This window comes from Tetrahymena thermophila (genome assembly GCF_000189635.1).
Source record: "Tetrahymena thermophila SB210 genomic scaffold scf_8254748, whole genome shotgun sequence".
Classification (NCBI taxonomy): Eukaryota; Ciliophora; class Oligohymenophorea; order Hymenostomatida; family Tetrahymenidae; genus Tetrahymena; species Tetrahymena thermophila.
The window spans coordinates 22,213-38,872 of record NW_002476508.1 but is presented as its reverse complement, the minus strand read 5'-3'; the positions used below and the strand labels follow the sequence as shown (position 1 = coordinate 38,872).

The following is a 16,660-nucleotide window of genomic DNA, read 5'->3' as shown; positions in this document are numbered from 1 at the left end:
ATTTACTTAAGATTTAAATTTGTTTTTGAAATTTTATGATGATATAGATAATCAATTAAGGAATTAAAGAATTTTACTATATGGTTTTAAGTTTTTTATTATATATTGCTTATTTTTCAATTATATAATAATTTTTGATTACATTAAATAAAATTTAAGTCCATTTATACACTTGACATTTTAAGAAAAGCGTAATCGTTTTTAAAAATATTGATTTTTTAATAAATCTGAACCTGAACTTTTACTTAGTACTATGATAAAATTTAAATAATTAAAGATTTTTGTTATTTTTAGGTAAATTAATTTCATATTTTTATTTTACTTAATATAGAGTTATGATTGTTTATTTCATTAAAATAGCAAATCTAAATAAATAAATAAATTAATAAATGGTTTAATTTTTTCTATAATATGTATAATAAGGAGAGAAAATTGATTGAAAGTTATTAATAAAAGTTACAATCTAAAATAAATAACAATTAATGATTATAGAGGTATTCATATTATTTTGGCAAATTTTTTTTATTTTCAAGAATATTATTTACAAATAAAATAAACTTTAAATTTAAATTACTCACAATAATGTATTAAGATAATATCACAGTTAATCATGTTTATTGAATAAAAGTTAATCAAAAATAAAATTTATTAATAGAAATACTAGATTAACTATTAATTAATTTAATATTTTAAGAAAAGTGTAATATTTTTTTAGAAATATTTTTTTTTATTAACGCGAACCTGAGATCTTACTTAACACTATGATAAAAAATAATTTTATATAAAACTTTTTGTCATGGTTACACAATCTTCTTATATTTATCATACTTTGATGATTTATTTCATTAAAAAAGTAACGTAAGAAAAATAAATGGTAGAATTTTGATTCTCAATTAGGAAAGAAAATTGATTGAAAGCTATTACTAAAATTGATTATTTAGAAAGAAATAATAATGATTACAGAGGTATTCATATTATTTTGGTAAATTTATTTTAATTCTAGAATATTACTTATTCTGATAACAAATTATAAAATTTGATTATTTATTATATGTAAATATGTAAATAATAATGATTTTTGATTTATAGATTGATAGGTCTATATTTTTAAGTAAAGGTTTATCAAAAATACAATTTATGAAAAGAAATACTAGCTTTGCTTTAACAATCAATTACAGTTTTAAAGTAAATAAAATGAAATAGACTTGAGCTTGAAAAATTAAAATGTTTAAGCAAACAAAAAAAATATTAACCAAAAGTTAGCGTAGATAAATAATTTTTTAAATGAGCTGACCGGTTATTTAAAATAAAAAAATGGAATCAGTGAGTAAGAAAGAAGGAGTATAAATTTATTAATTTTCTTTCTATTTTAATTAAAATAAAAAACAAAATATTATTTACAAATAAATAGAGTCAGTAAGTAAATAATTAAATCATACTTACTGCTAATTCCATTAATTGAATACCAGGTAAATAAAAATTCTACAACTCGCTAATTTCGCATAATTAATAATCCTGAGTCCTTCACTTTATTTATTATTCCACTTACATTCAAATCCATGGAATTAGACTTAAATTATTCCAAAAAATTTTAACTTTGGAGAAATGGTTTTGTTGTTTATCTGTTTTTTCTTCGCTAAGAAGATTTTATAATTACATATTTTTATATTTAAAAATGTCTTCATTATGTTATTTAGTAGACTTCTATGCCTTGCACATTCCAATCTGTGTATTACCCAGCTAATATTTTGCTTCCTTCATATTAACCATCTAATTAGTAAGCATAACCTTAAATTTATACAAATATATATTTATAAATAAATAAATTTGACCATTTGAATAATCAATCATACCTAAACATGAGACTGAGTTTCTTGGGTCATCAAAGCTATTTTTAAATAAAATATGTTAATATTATTCATATAAATTGACTTCAATGTAACTATTTTAAAGAAAATTGTAATTAATGATTTTATTTTTTACTTGATCCATAAATCTTGCTTGTTCTATAGAGTGCTTCCTAAACAAGGATTCTTAATGCTCTGATAGAGTGCTATGAACTTCTTATCTTGCTTAATAGGGAATATTAAAGGCGAAGTATTATAGATATTGCTTAGGGAAAAAATAAAACTGTTAGAACATGTTATGTATTTATCACATTAAACGAATGAAATAGGAGAATAATAGCCAAATATGAATGAGTTAGCTTTAATTAAAATAATGTAAGGTCCTCTTCCATCGCATTTTTCATGAAAATCATCTGATGATAATTTATCTTCTTTCATAGAATAAATTAGATTACTTGATCTCAATTTGAATGGTAAAATTCCTAAAAGCTAATTTCTACTTTGAGAATCTAATATTTTTGATTAATTAAATAGAATAGATTGATTATTCTATTAGAAATTATTACAGGTATAATTATTAAATTATTGTGAGTTAATATTTCCAACCTGATCAGAGTCATTTACTTTTAAATTCTTACTTTCAATTAATTATGCACATAAAGTAACTTTTTTTTAATCACTTTCGAGGGTAAAATTCTCGTTAAGTATTTCTGCATTTAGTTACTGGATTAATTCTTTGTTTCCTTCACAACTGTTTTCCATGCTTTCATCATTAAAAAACTATTTACTGCCATTGATTTTTTTGTTTTGTATTTAGCTTGTATTGCTTTTGTTGCAAGAGTTTTAAAAATTTTTCATGTTTTCTAGCTGTTGCTTGTTAGACATTTGAGTCATATTAAGCAGACATGAATTTGTTATATTGTTGTTAAAACTGCTGTTTTACTGTGTTTGGTTTAATATCTAATAAGTTTTATCCTCAAAAACTTTATTTTATTAAATATTTTATGGCACATTTTTTTGGATAGAAGGTCTTTACTTTGCTTCTTATTAGAAAGTAGCCACTATTGGACTGTTAAAATCATCAGTCGTCGATTTAATTAAATAACTTTGTTTTACTATAGTTGAATTCTTTGTAAGGTTGAAATTTTCTTATTACTTTGATTAGGTAGTTTTTTATTCTAAATTTGAATTTACAGAATTAAGATATCTCATTTATTCTTCAGGCTCTTGCAATGCGTTTTCCTTATCACTTTCTTGTATTTCAATGACGTCACGGTCATCATTTTCAAAAAAGTCAGGAACATTTTAAGTTATTTATTTAATTTGTGCTGTAAGTGAAGCAAATTTTCCATTATTTTGATTGTTTTGAGAAAGAGAACTGTATTAAGTCTTTTTAGTGGAGTAATGACCACTTTAAGTCTAATACAATACTTAATTTTGTATCGATGCCTCACTTTTGTTTGTTTAAGCTTCTAAAGGCATGTTTCTATTTACATTATTTTGAGATTAAATATTTAAATAACTTCCATCATTCGATAAAAAGAGTGAGGAAGATGGGTGGTTCTCCTTAGTTTATTTCACTTAATTATCCTTGATTTAATTATTTAAACATTGATTGAATTAAATGTTTGGTGTTCCATTCAAATTTACATCATTTGTTGTTTACATTTTAAAATTGCTTTACTGTTTCTTGATTACATTCAAAGGAGGCTTATCGTTAAACATAAAACTTTTTTTTGAAACTTAAGATGAGCATGACTATCTTTCTGTTTAAACTGTGTTCTATTAATTAAGTTGATCAGCTACAAAAATATTCATATTATAATCCATTTAAGGAGGAGTAATGTTATTTTATTTTTGAATCTAGTCCTTTGCGGGTAAGATATTATTTGTGTGAGGAATACTCTAAATTATTTAATTCACGTTTATTTTTGGTTATTGTTGTTAAACTTAATTTGAAAAATTTGTTTGTGATAGAGAATTTGATTTTTAGGTATTCGATTGGTTTCGTTACCTAGAATTAACAGAGTTTTACCCACTAGGTGTTTCTAGAGATGCTCTCACACCAGCTGCATTTAGACTTAACTTTAAATCTAAATTTCTTTGCGTAGTCTATTCTAAATGTTGCATTTAACTTAAATCAATAATGTTATCTTCTTCCATTTTCGCTTTCTAGTTGCTTCCAATAAAAGAGGAAGAGGATTTCAAAATATTGCAATTAGATGAATAAGTGGACTTTTGTTGAGCTTAATTGTGAGTTATTTTTTTAGTATTTTTGATTCTACCAAGCTAGTTTATATCTTGTAATAGTTGGTGCTTAGTTTAGAAATCAAATAAATTTATTTCTTCTTTGGTATTTTCTATAATTTATATCCCCTCAAATACTTTAAGAGATTTAGAAAGCTACTATTTTGCAGAATAAACCTTAACTTGTTGTTAGAAATTTCCGTTTTTTAATTAGCTATCTATCTCTTTAAAGTTTTTGAATTCTACTCTAATTTCTTAAAGTTACTTAAGGTTGTCATCAGTTTCCTATTTAAAATTTAAAATATTAATGAAATCGGCGAAACTAACTAACTAAGATAATGTTTAATGGATTGATAGTTTTATTTGGATAAGATTAATTTTCTATTTAAATGCAAACAAATCCCTCATAGTGTAATAAAATTTTAATTTACCACAAAATTGCTCCATTAACTTGATCGAGATAAATTTTGTATTTTTTATCAATTTAAAAGAAAAAGAAACCTTTAATAGTAAAATAGTAATAGGTATATCTGATCAAATATATGATTTGTTTCTAAATTAAAAGCTTTTCGTGTCGGGATTTGTAAAATTAAAAACAGGTTTTTTATTAAACTAAATGCAAATTTCTAGTTCATGAATTATAAATCTAAATTTGATAAAATTCTAATTATCATTCTAACAGATAATATATATTACTAGAAGTTTTTAAGAGAATGATGAATTTATTTCCTCCAGAACTACTTACTGTCTCTGCTAAATAGCTTAAATCAATTTTTGAAACTCCTTATTTGCTACTTCTTTAAAGCTTAAAAATGTCTTAAGCATTTCCTGCTTATTCAAAGTTTGAATTCTGATTGCTTCGTCTATTTAGTGCAGCTTGTCTTTTTGTTTAGATTTAAAATTACCTAGTTCTTATTTTAGTAAATTAAATGACTGCTTTAAAGGCATCACATTATGGTTCTTGTGGCTCCCTTATCCCTTGTAGACACAGTTCACACAACACAATCTTTTGTCTGTTTCACAAAATAAGCTATATGGCTCTTTGTGCTCAATACATTCACTTAATTCTATATTATTTTTCTTAATTTAACTTTAAGTAAGGCAATTTTAATTTAATGAATCGTTGTTCTTCTATTTTAGCATCTAGTCCTAAAGTATAGGAATTTATTATTCTAACTTATCGCTGCTTAATTAAGGCTTCTGGTAAGTATTATTCTGTTGATATATCGGGGATTCAGCATTAAATTTATTTGGGCTGATTGTGTAATTTCTCTAACTTTTGCATCTATTTGAAGAGTCTACTAGTGACATGTCTAATAACTTTTCAGTTATCTTTTCAGGAGTTATGCAGTTGTTTTTCAGTGACCTGTTTTCATAGTTTTCTTATTAGAAAGGCATCTGCTAATGTTGCTAGTTTTAGCGACTTGAGAAGATATTAAGATAGGATGAGGATGGATTCTAGTTAGACTTTAATTAATTGAAATTTGGTATTTTTTGAGCGCTATTAATAACATTACAATTTTTATTATTGTTATTGTAGTTATTGCTGTTATTCATATTTTGAGTTGGTTTTACTAATTTAGATTCACTACTGCATCTTCCTATCACTTTTGGTGATGCAGATTAATTGTTATTTTTCTTGATTGCTTAGCATTTTTGTAAAATATTTTAATTATAACTTTGTTTTATAGCAGTTTAAGATAGTTATGAGTTTTAATCTAAATTATAGCTTTTATCCTTTTATCCTAATTCTAAATAATTCATGCACTTATCCATGGCATAAGATTATTCATTACTGCTTTTACTATGAAGATTAGTTAGACTACTTTATTGTCTAGCCATTCTAATGAAATTGCACTCTCCTCTAACCTAAAAGTTGCTATCATTATTATTTTTCTACTTTTCTTGCTATTCATATGGTATATTAAATCCATGGCTAATCTATTTATTGCGACTACTAGAAAAATGAAGCTGATTAATGAAAGTGCAACTTTTGCAAACAATGCATTCAATAAATGCTGATTATCTATTTATTTAAGTTATTTCAAAATAAAAATTATATTAATATTTATGAATAATTTGCAAATTTAGATAAGCATCATAAAACATATTAAAGGATAGTAAAAATAATGCAATACTAATTCTAGCATATTTTTTCCTTTTAGCATGCACAGCTAAAACAGACTTCATGATTACAGTTTAAAACAAGTGGATCTACTACTCGAGTATTGCAAAATGAACAATTTTAATCAAACTATCCTTGAATCTTAGAATAAGGATCTTATCTGAACATTATTTTCGTTTCTATCTATTTATTGTTTTCGAAGTATTAAAAAAGAAGAAATAAACATACAAACAAAGAAACAAAATATCAATAGACTGATTAAATGGATTTGATAATTTAATTAGAAATATTCGTTAAAAATATTGAAAATTCTTGAATATATATTTTTGAATGATGTTTATTTCTAATTCCTACACACTCCGAACAAATATTTAAGAAATCAAAATTAGGATCGTTAATTTTCTTGAAATATTTAGCTCATTTTATTTATTTTATTGATTAAAGTCTATTGTTTAATTAAATGTTACTACTTATAGAATTTGAAAAATATTAAGATAATCAAATGCTAAAAGAACATAATTTTATATAAATTTGTAAATCTGCCTATAATCTATCTATAAAAAAATAAATAATAAGAGCAATAATTTCTGTTTGATAGGAGGCCAATTATTAAATTTTCCTTTTAATTAATTAATAATTTCGTAATATAAATAATTATAATTATAAATCAATTAGATTTTGTATAATAAATTACAAATCAGTAAAAACATATTTAAATTTGTAGGAAAAAGTGAACGATCAGATATAAAAATAGTCAGTGAGACTGATTTGATTACGATATGTTGAATTTGGAGCGAAATTATAAATATATTTATGTATAGTCAGTCCTCTATAATTGCTAAAGAATGAGAAAAAAAATATATTATTATTGAAAAGAATGATATAATTGATGTCATATTTGATTGAATTTAATTAAAAAAATTTCTTATAGAAATTATAAAAAATTTAATTAAATTTAATCAAAATTTGTAATAATCACTGAATATCTAAAAATTTATTATATATATAACTAAGTTCTCTCATTTATTATTCATTCGTTTAAAGCACTTTGGGGAAAGGGAGAATCAAAAATTAGCTAATATCACATAAAGGCTTCAAAGCAAAAAATAATATTCAACTTTTTGTGTTACAATTATCAATTTCTTTTTTCTAATATAGAAGTATATTTAAAAAGGTAAAAATGAATGTAGGATTTCTATCTAATCAACTTAGATAAAATGAAAATAAATTTTTTTTTAAGAATGAGAAATTGTAAATGGCAATTGCCTTTAATTTGAATAGCTAATTTAAAAGTAAATTATTTGATGTAAGATTCTATTTCAATTAACTTTTCATGTAAAATAAAAACTAGCCACATCTCTAGCTATCTAAGCTAACTAAATAAGTAACAAAGTAGTCTCTAATAAATTGTAAGATATACATTTATTTTTTATTTCATTCTGATTTGGTAAAATAAAATTAAAATTGAAAAGTCGGTCAGTCATTTAATCAAATCAAATAACATTACATACATATATAAAATTAATCAATCATTTTCCTCTAAATCTTTATAATTTTTTTGTCCACTTATAAAAATGTATTCAAATAAAGTATTTTTTTTAATTGTTTTTTTATCTAAATCAAATCAAGTGTAGTTAAATGAATTATAAAATAATATTTAATTAAATACATTTTTTGGAAATACTCTCAAATTAAATATTTTGCGATCAAGCATTGATTCAATCTTTTTATGGGAAGAAATGAGAGAATGAATATATTACGAATAAAGGTAACTTTTTGAATATTTATTAATAAGATAATTAAAATTTTCTTATATTTATTAACAAAACTGAGATATATTTAAATCTTTTATAAATCAATAAAATAGCGAAAGTGATTATTTTGTTTGATTTGATAATTAAATTTATTATTTTTCTTGGCTTTATCGAAAATTTTATTGTAAGCTATATCGAAAAGAAAATATAAACCAAGTAAATAAATAATTTTAATAAGTTGTCGTTAATTGCAAAGCTTATTTGCTGTTTATCATTTAAAAAAAAAATGGTTTATTGATAATTTTTAATAACTTAGTATTAAGATAATGTTTAATCAGACTATATTTATTTGTTTGTTTTTTTATTTAAATAATTCCACTTCTCCTATTTTTACTAATCAAAATAATATTTATCAAATCTGATAAATTATGTCTGAGGAAAATTAATTGATTTCTATGTTAATCTTTTTAATATTTACTGTTTACTAATTTCATGCACAATATCCATAAATTATTTAAAGCATGAGACATTATCTTAAAAAAATCAAGATAAAAAATAATACAATACTTTACAAATACTGTGATTGCTCTCTTTACTCAGTTTTTCAAATTTATGGACTATTTAAAAAATTAAAAAATTTGATATCAAATTATTAAATTATACAAAAGTATTTTTTTTTAATGTTTTCTCTTTTTGTGAAGAATTCGAGTTTGTTTGTTTGTGTTCTATTTAGCTTTGTTTTGTATGGCTTAGCTTTGTTATTAAACTATATTCTACCAAAAGAGATATTTTTATATATCATTTATGCTCAGTTTTCTTGATATTCAAGAAATAATTAAATTGAATAAAAAAGAAGTTTTAAAATTAATTTTGAAAGCTATAAAACTTGCAACACAAATATTTTAATGAATGAATGAATGAACAAATTTTGGGATACAATTAGCAATTTTTTATATGTTAATTTTATTTATTTATTATTGTTGTGATTGATTTTATGTAAAGGTTGGATTAGATAGATATAAATGTATATTTTTATTTTTTAATAGATCAATCAATTGATTAATCAATTTATTTTTAGGTAAAAAAAGTTTGTAATTATGCAATATGCTTAAGAAAGGATCTAATTAATTATTCTTATTTACTGAATTCAACTTAATGTTACTTATCTAGGCTCAAATGCCTCTGGCTGGTTATTTTTTCAGGCAGAAATTTAATTGCATAGTATTATTTTATATATTATTAAGTATATTTAGATGACTTTTAGCCTTGCTTATTTATTTATTTATTTATTTATTTATTTATGGTAGGATTAACTTGATATTATTGATTTTATAATTTTGAGTTTTTTTGGATAAAACAGAAGGGTTTGGCCGGTTATTCTCCGAAGTTGGTTATAATAGAAATTGGTGTTATTAGTGAAAGTAAAAGTAAATTGCTCCAAGAAAGAAGGATTGAGCAAGAAGCTAGCTAAGAAATTATAAAGCATTGGACCTTCTAAAGAATAGCGAAGGTACTAAGAAAGATTTATTATATATATATGTATGTTTATATTAATTAATTTATAAGAAGATGTATATAGGTGATTAAGAAAGCTTTATTATAGTTGTAAGAGTTGCATTTAAAAAACACGAGCAGAAAGATTGGCTCGCTTAAAGATAAGAAAAGATTTTTATCATAAAAAAGATGTAGGTTGGTTGCAAAGAAAATGCAAGTAAAGAAAGAAGAGTTCTTAAAAGAAGAATCTTCAACTGAAGAGAGACAAACTGTTGTGTCTTTCTCCTTCAATTAGGATTCATAGTTATTTCTTGTAAACCTTGATTTGGCTGAGGAGAGAGTCAGATTTAAGACATTTCTTCATGTAAGTGATACAGAGGATGTGTGTTTCTATATCAGAGATAGATCCCTTCATAATCCAATCGTAGCTGTAGTAACATAAGTAGTAGTAGAGGATTTGACTGAATCTCTTGCTTTTCATGAAAGAAACTAAGGTAGACTAGTTGAGCTTTTTGTTCTTTATAAAGGCGTTAAATTCTTTACGAATTTAATTGATAGTCTTGGAAGAATCTTAAACTATAGATTCTATGACTATTTCATCACCTTCATTGAGCATAAAGACGTAGAATGATCTTAAGATATTCTTCAAATAGTTAGACTTCTAAATGTGGTTGTATCTTTCCATCAATTCGCATTCATCAAGTTCTTCAAACTTTGATTGGTAGTCTTAGATGAGGAGTTCAGAGATATTCATTTCTTTATTTAGAATATTATTGCAGCCTTAGTTAGATATGTGAGGATACAGTATGTAATATCAAGGTAGGGTTTTTTGTTTGTCCTTTTTTTTGAAGTCTGTTTTTTGTTTTATTATTTTATTAATTAATTAATTAATTATTTATTTATTTCACTGATTAGAGTTATCGCAAATTTAAATTAAATTGAATTAAATCATTGAAATTTCGGTAAATGAATTTTAAAGAGTGATTATGTTTCTTTTTAAATAAAATCAAACAAAGGAAGATTGATTTTGTGGAACTAAAAAGTTGATTTTATTATTAACCTACCTGCTCTATTAATCTAAATGAAACGAGGGGATTAATCAATCATTAAATCATTCGATAATATATAAATAAATAAATCAATCATACATTCATATTTTCATTAATAATATGCATACATACATATATATATATTTACTTATTTACTTTAAAATTATTTAGCATAACCAAAATCACAAGGCAAATTCAAACAAAGCAAATAAACAAAAAAAGCTAAGTAGAATAATTAAAAAAAGTTTACATTTGTAAATCTTTATACTTTGGTTCTTTCTTTTTTTCATTTTACTATTCCCCCCCACTTATCAGGCGCAATTAACTAAAATAATAACTCTCCCATATCCCATAGACAGTGATATTATTCATTCATATTTATCTATTTGATTTGCTTCAATTCTCTTGAAGTAATTAATGAGGTTTTTAAGTCACCCGCAATTATTATTCATTTAATTATTTAGTTTTCTTCCCCATCCATAGAGAGTCAATTAGAACTACAGACATACATACATATTACAGTATTTATAATAAAAATACTAAAACAATCTAATAAAATAGAGATGTAATCTAATCTCTTATGAACATATTAATTAAATAAATATAATACAATTATTTTGCATGATATAATCTAATCATCAAAACAGCAAATCTAATTTTTATTTATTGATATCATCGCATTGTTTATTATGTAAATGTAAGTCACAAAAAGAAGAAAATCTTAATAAAAATACAAATGTTAATTATATGAATTCTATTTGTCCATTACTCTGTAGTCCTTTTTCACAAATTTTGATTACAAAAATTAATTATTCAAATAACCTTTTCCGTCAGGATTTTAAAGCAAATACTCAATTTAAAATTTACTTATTATATGCGATACCATAAATATAAATATAAAAGTAAAATTTGTTTCAAATCTATGAATTAAAAAAATTATAATCATCTTATCGGTTTATAAGAGCTGTTGTAAGTGTTTGTTAAATTTCTTGTATATCCTTTCAAAGTAATTTCTTTTAAACCATAAATTTGTTACAAAATAACATGCATTTTTAATGTAAGCGGTGGGTTAAATATTCAACATACAATACAAAATGATATATTTGTTGAGATTTTAATTAATCACTGCTTGGAAAATTATATTTGCACAAAACAAATTTTGTTTATCATTTCTGTTTGTGTTTACTAAAAACCTGTATTTTCATTTTTGCTTACTGTAAGCATAAAAAAAGAAATAACTCATGAATTAAATACAAAATTTCTAAACAATCGAAAGCACATGAATATTTCGAATTTAAATCAAATATCTCTGCATTTCTTACTGCTTCGCTTTAAATATTTGATCCAGTAGTATTAATATTTTAAGGACGGATGTAGAAAAAAGCAGAATTAGTTAAATTTTACACTGTTTATGAAATTAACAAAAACCCATGCAGTAAAATAGACAGTGCAATAAATAAATATTCGCTTTTCAAGCTAAATAAATAAATTAATTAATTGCCTTTAACTGTACTTTCTTATTTGAAATTAGCATCAATTACTATACTTACACATCATTTTGATAGTATCTTCAGGATTTAAGTTTTAATATTATAAATTTACCACTTGTTTCTTTTTTATTAATATTTATTTTTATTTGTTTCTTTGCTTGTTTGGAAAGTAGGTTTAATTTTATTTATTTATTTAATATTTTGTTTTACCCTCCTCCCTCTTTTCTATTTATTTATTTATTACCAAAAATATCTTTCTTTAATATAGTATTAATTAATAGATTTTAGTATCGATATCAATTACTATTTTTCTTTTAATTGTAATCGAAATTGAGATAAGCAATTAGAGTCCTGAAATTATCCTTATAAAGACCTAAATTGTTTGATATATTTAAGAAATAAGGGCGACTTCTATTAAAAAATACATTTTTGACCCTTTTGGAGTTTAAATAGATAAATGAAAAATGCACTAGCAGATTTAAATCTGATATTAATTAGATCAAAAATTCATGTACTATACTTAATTATTTAAAAGATTAATATGCGTTATGTCTAAAAAATTATGATCATACATAGATCAAACATATATTTAAATTATTTAAAAAGCTTTATATTTGCATTTTCAAACTTCCACAGATTAATAGAAGGTAAATAGACACATAGACAAACAGATGAAGAACAAGTTAAATAAAGTAATTAAATAGTGATATAAGCAAAATATAACGCAAAATAAAAAATAAACTGATTGAGAATGTTTGCTACCGATAAATCAAGTTAATTTAAAATAATATTTCTATTGCAAGTAGATATTTATTTACTAGTTTATTTATTTAATTCTTTGATTATATTTGAAAGTAGAACAAAAACAAAATCTAAAACAGTTATTTGCAAGTTTTGTAGCAATAAATTACAAATAATACGCGATTAATAAAGTATATCTTTAATAAATGCTTAATTAAGTTTCTAAAGATACCTACCCCTTTAAATTGGGTAATTCTTAATTTAAAAATGCGTTTTACACAAAGCGATATTGTAATTAATGCAATCATTTCAGTAATTGGTAAAAATAAAAATTCAAGAGCAATGTATCTATGATAGCTCAACTATCTAAAAACAAATAACGAAAAATGATTTTTTTAAATGACAAACTTTTAAGAAATATTTTTGGCCTATTGCCTAGTAAAATTTTATTAATTATGATTTCATATAAGTTAAAATTGTGCATTATTTTATTCTTTATTTCAAAAGATCTTTTGTTCTATATTTTTTATGGAAATTCTGTTTCTTATTACTATACTGAATATATTTATTCTTTCAATAATAATTAAAAAGCTAACTAAACAATCAATCGCTATTTCTTTCAAATCATATCAAATTATTTTGCAATTGAATAAAATCGCTTTTTCTCATGCAAAAAGCAATTTAAACAGAAATCTTATGTAAAGTAATCAACTTTGCACTTTAAAATTCAAGTCATATTTGAATCGATTTTGAAGCATTACATTCTGTATTTTATTTCATGATCAAATAATACTTTCTGGCAAGATATACATTCAATAAGCAAGCAAAAAAAAAATAAATTCTTACCATTTTTATTAGCAGGTTTGTACAAAAATTAATTTTAAGTTTTTTTTAACTCTTCTAATTTTGAATGGCTTTGATCTTTATCTTTAAAATAATGGGAGAAATTTAGGTGTAAAAATCATTTTTATGTGTATTTTGTTTCTTAGTATTTCATTTAGCTATATTCATTCATATTGTAATTTTATATTTGACTTAATTTGATATTTTAATTAGGTAAATAGCATATTGATAAAGCTTACAGTTCTTCATTTTTTTTGTGATGCTTTATTCATTCGTAATAGTAATAATATTTTTTATTTTATGGCAAATAATCCAATTTTTTGATATACAACTTAAAAATCGCTTGCTATTCCTCACAGTTCAAATAGCTTAGCATTTTAAATACTTTTGAAAAGAAATCACAATGAATGAAAATTATAAATTTTAATAACTTGAACAATTAATTATACTGATAGAAAATAAATTCTATTTTATTAATTTATCAGTGGATTCATTCTACTCTTTCATTTGTGGAAAAGAGAAAATCAAATTAAATAAATAAATAGTTAGTATTTATGAATGATTTTACTGTTGTCATTACAATTTTGATTTGATACAAAATAATTGATTTTCAAAAACAAAGTAGAAAAAAAATAAAATTTTAGTTATATTTCTTGCTTTCTTGCAAAATAGAGTAAATGAATAAATCAATCGACTGATTTTTGCTCAAAATGAAAAAAAAATATTTGCGAAACTTAAATATTTATAGAATATTACTAACTATCTTGTTCCTATTTCACATTTAAATTATGGCAAAATAAGTTTGTTTCTAATTAAAAAAATATATTTTCAATAAGAATCAGTTTTTCATGTATCTTGAAATATTTTTTCAGTTTTCTCATATTTATTTTAATTTAATAATAATGTTCTTTTCTATTCCTTTTATTAAGATTATTCAAAATATTAGTAACGATCAAATGTAAATAAAACAAAAAACAATCAATAAAAAATTAATTTATTCTTACCAAAGGTAGATTGTGGTAAAATAAAGTTTCTTTTAGAAGTACGAATTCAAATCAAAACCTTTGATTTTATTTAAAGTTATGCAAAAATAAACATGAAAAAACCTTTGATTTTATTTAAAGTTATGCAAAAATAAAACAAAAACAAAAGTATTTAGTTAGTTAGTTATTTAATTTATCATTCTTTATTTAATTTCATGATTGGATTTTTAGTCAGACCAAATGAATATTCTAGCTTTCTTTAAATATTACAAAGTAATAAATAAGTAAATAAAATCATTTATTAGTTTGTTTTGATAAATAAAACTTATTATTATTAAATTTGATCTGTTCCTTCTTCCTAATATATCAAATATTGTTTATATTTTTAAAAATTTCTACTTTAAAATCAATTATTTATATTAATATTTTTAATAATTTTTTAAATATTTTAAAAATATTCTTATTTAAAAAGTTTTTCGTTAGCTTAAAGAAAAAGAAGTTATTATTATATATATATATCCTCTGTCTGTTACTCCCTAAATAAATTTTTAATGATTATTGAGTATAATATTTAAAATTATTTAACTTCATTTGTGATAATCTAGATGTATAGTCATACTATACTATTAAAAAGTATAATGCTCTTTTGTTTAAATGAACTAATAATGTAAAAGAATAATTAAAACTTCTTATTTTTAAATTTTACCTTACACAATTACCGTTGTAATTGTGCTTACCAGTTAATTTTTCTAGATAAATAAAAATTATCTTTATCTTACTAATTTTTTCTCAATTCCTCAAGAAAAAGTTTTGAAAAGAAGAAAGAAAAAATGATGGAATCATACAAAGTTAGAGTCAACCATAATTTTTAAATTTAGAATATAAAAGGAAAACAAATTTAAATTTAGATAAAATCAATGTTCGTTCTTAAATTTTTATCTTTCTTTATTAAAAATAATTTTATTTCAAAACTTAAAATATTATTTCAGACTTATTTAAATCTAAATAAATAAACGAATAAATTTTCAAGGTCGTTCTTAATAAAAAAACTGATTTTATTTTGCATTAGTTGAAATATTATTTTTTTATTTATTTATGAAATTCTTTTATATATGAAAATAAATTGTGTTGCTTATTGTTTAAACTTGCATATTTACACTTTATTGTTACAAAATCTTTTTTGCATTGAGTTAGCTTTACATTTTTTGAGATAGAAAGATAAATTACACTTCCTGTCTCTATTTATTAAGTAATCTGAATTATATATTTTTATAATTCTAATAATTTATTTTTTTTATAATATCAGGAGGAAAATTTTAGTCTATTTCTAAAGTAAAAAACATTTATTAATATTTTCTACTACATAAATTCATGAGCTTAATATATATAGATTAATTAAGTAATTAATTAACTGTCTTTTTGTTATCTTGTTATTACTTAATTTATTTATAAACATATTCCAAAAAATTTTTATATTGTATTTTATTTAGGATTCACAAGTTTTTTTCCTCTACTTTTTTTAAAATAAATAGCTGTAAGTCTAATGATTAATTTAAGTGATCTTGCTATATTTTTAAAAAATTTAAATTGATAAGTGATCTAAGAAAAAATATGTTCAGTAAAAAAATATTTAAATTATCACTCTATGTAAAAAAATACAGCGTTTGCTATTCGACCAACCAGTTACATTACTGCTGTATTAACTGGAAAAATAAATTAAATATAATTAACATTCCTTATTAATTAATTTATATAAATTATTATAATCAAATGAAATTATTATTAAAATCTACCAAATTAAAAGAAAAGTCTTATGCCTCTTTTTATTTAAAGAGTTGTAGAAAAATCAGTAAATTTTTTTTATTTAGTGATTTATGGCAGCATAATGTTTGTTTACTGAACTAATAATTTATCTGATAATGAAAATAAAGTAGAAAATACAGTAATTAATTAGTTAACTATTTAAAACTCGATTATATTATATTTCTTTTGTTATTTTACTAGCTCAAATCTCAAATTAATAGAAAAATAAATATATTAAAATAAACTAATTAAATTCAATCAATCTAATAACATACTTTGCTTAT

General features: G+C 22.2%; 3 protein-coding genes across 3 annotated transcripts; all 3 read right to left on the bottom strand. All coding sequences in view use genetic code 6, as the record gives it.

Annotated features, from left to right (window-relative positions):
- Positions 1 to 1,681: 1,681 nt before the first annotated feature.
- On the bottom strand, positions 1,682 to 6,420 carry TTHERM_00705140 (B-box zinc finger protein; the record flags this gene model as incomplete). Its single annotated transcript, XM_001010943.3, has 5 exons — positions 6,233 to 6,420; positions 4,791 to 6,120; positions 1,984 to 4,379; positions 1,854 to 1,888; positions 1,682 to 1,788 (listed from the first exon to the last, which is right to left on the bottom strand). The coding sequence occupies exons 1-5, from the start codon at positions 6,385 to 6,387 to the stop codon at positions 1,682 to 1,684; spliced, it is 4,023 nt and encodes a 1,340-aa protein (XP_001010943.3). The 5' UTR covers positions 6,388 to 6,420.
- Positions 6,421 to 9,145: 2,725 nt separating this feature from the next.
- Positions 9,146 to 9,649, bottom strand: TTHERM_000705122 (hypothetical protein; the record flags this gene model as incomplete). The annotated part of the gene is made up of 1 exon (XM_012796302.1): positions 9,146 to 9,649. The coding sequence occupies one exon, from the start codon at positions 9,647 to 9,649 to the stop codon at positions 9,146 to 9,148; it is 504 nt and encodes a 167-aa protein (XP_012651756.1).
- A 116-nt stretch (positions 9,650 to 9,765) lies between these two features.
- TTHERM_00705120 (hypothetical protein) lies at positions 9,766 to 10,221 on the bottom strand (the record flags this gene model as incomplete). The annotated part of the gene is made up of 1 exon (XM_001010941.1): positions 9,766 to 10,221. The coding sequence occupies one exon, from the start codon at positions 10,219 to 10,221 to the stop codon at positions 9,766 to 9,768; it is 456 nt and encodes a 151-aa protein (XP_001010941.1).
- Between the last annotated feature and the right edge of the window lie 6,439 nt (positions 10,222 to 16,660).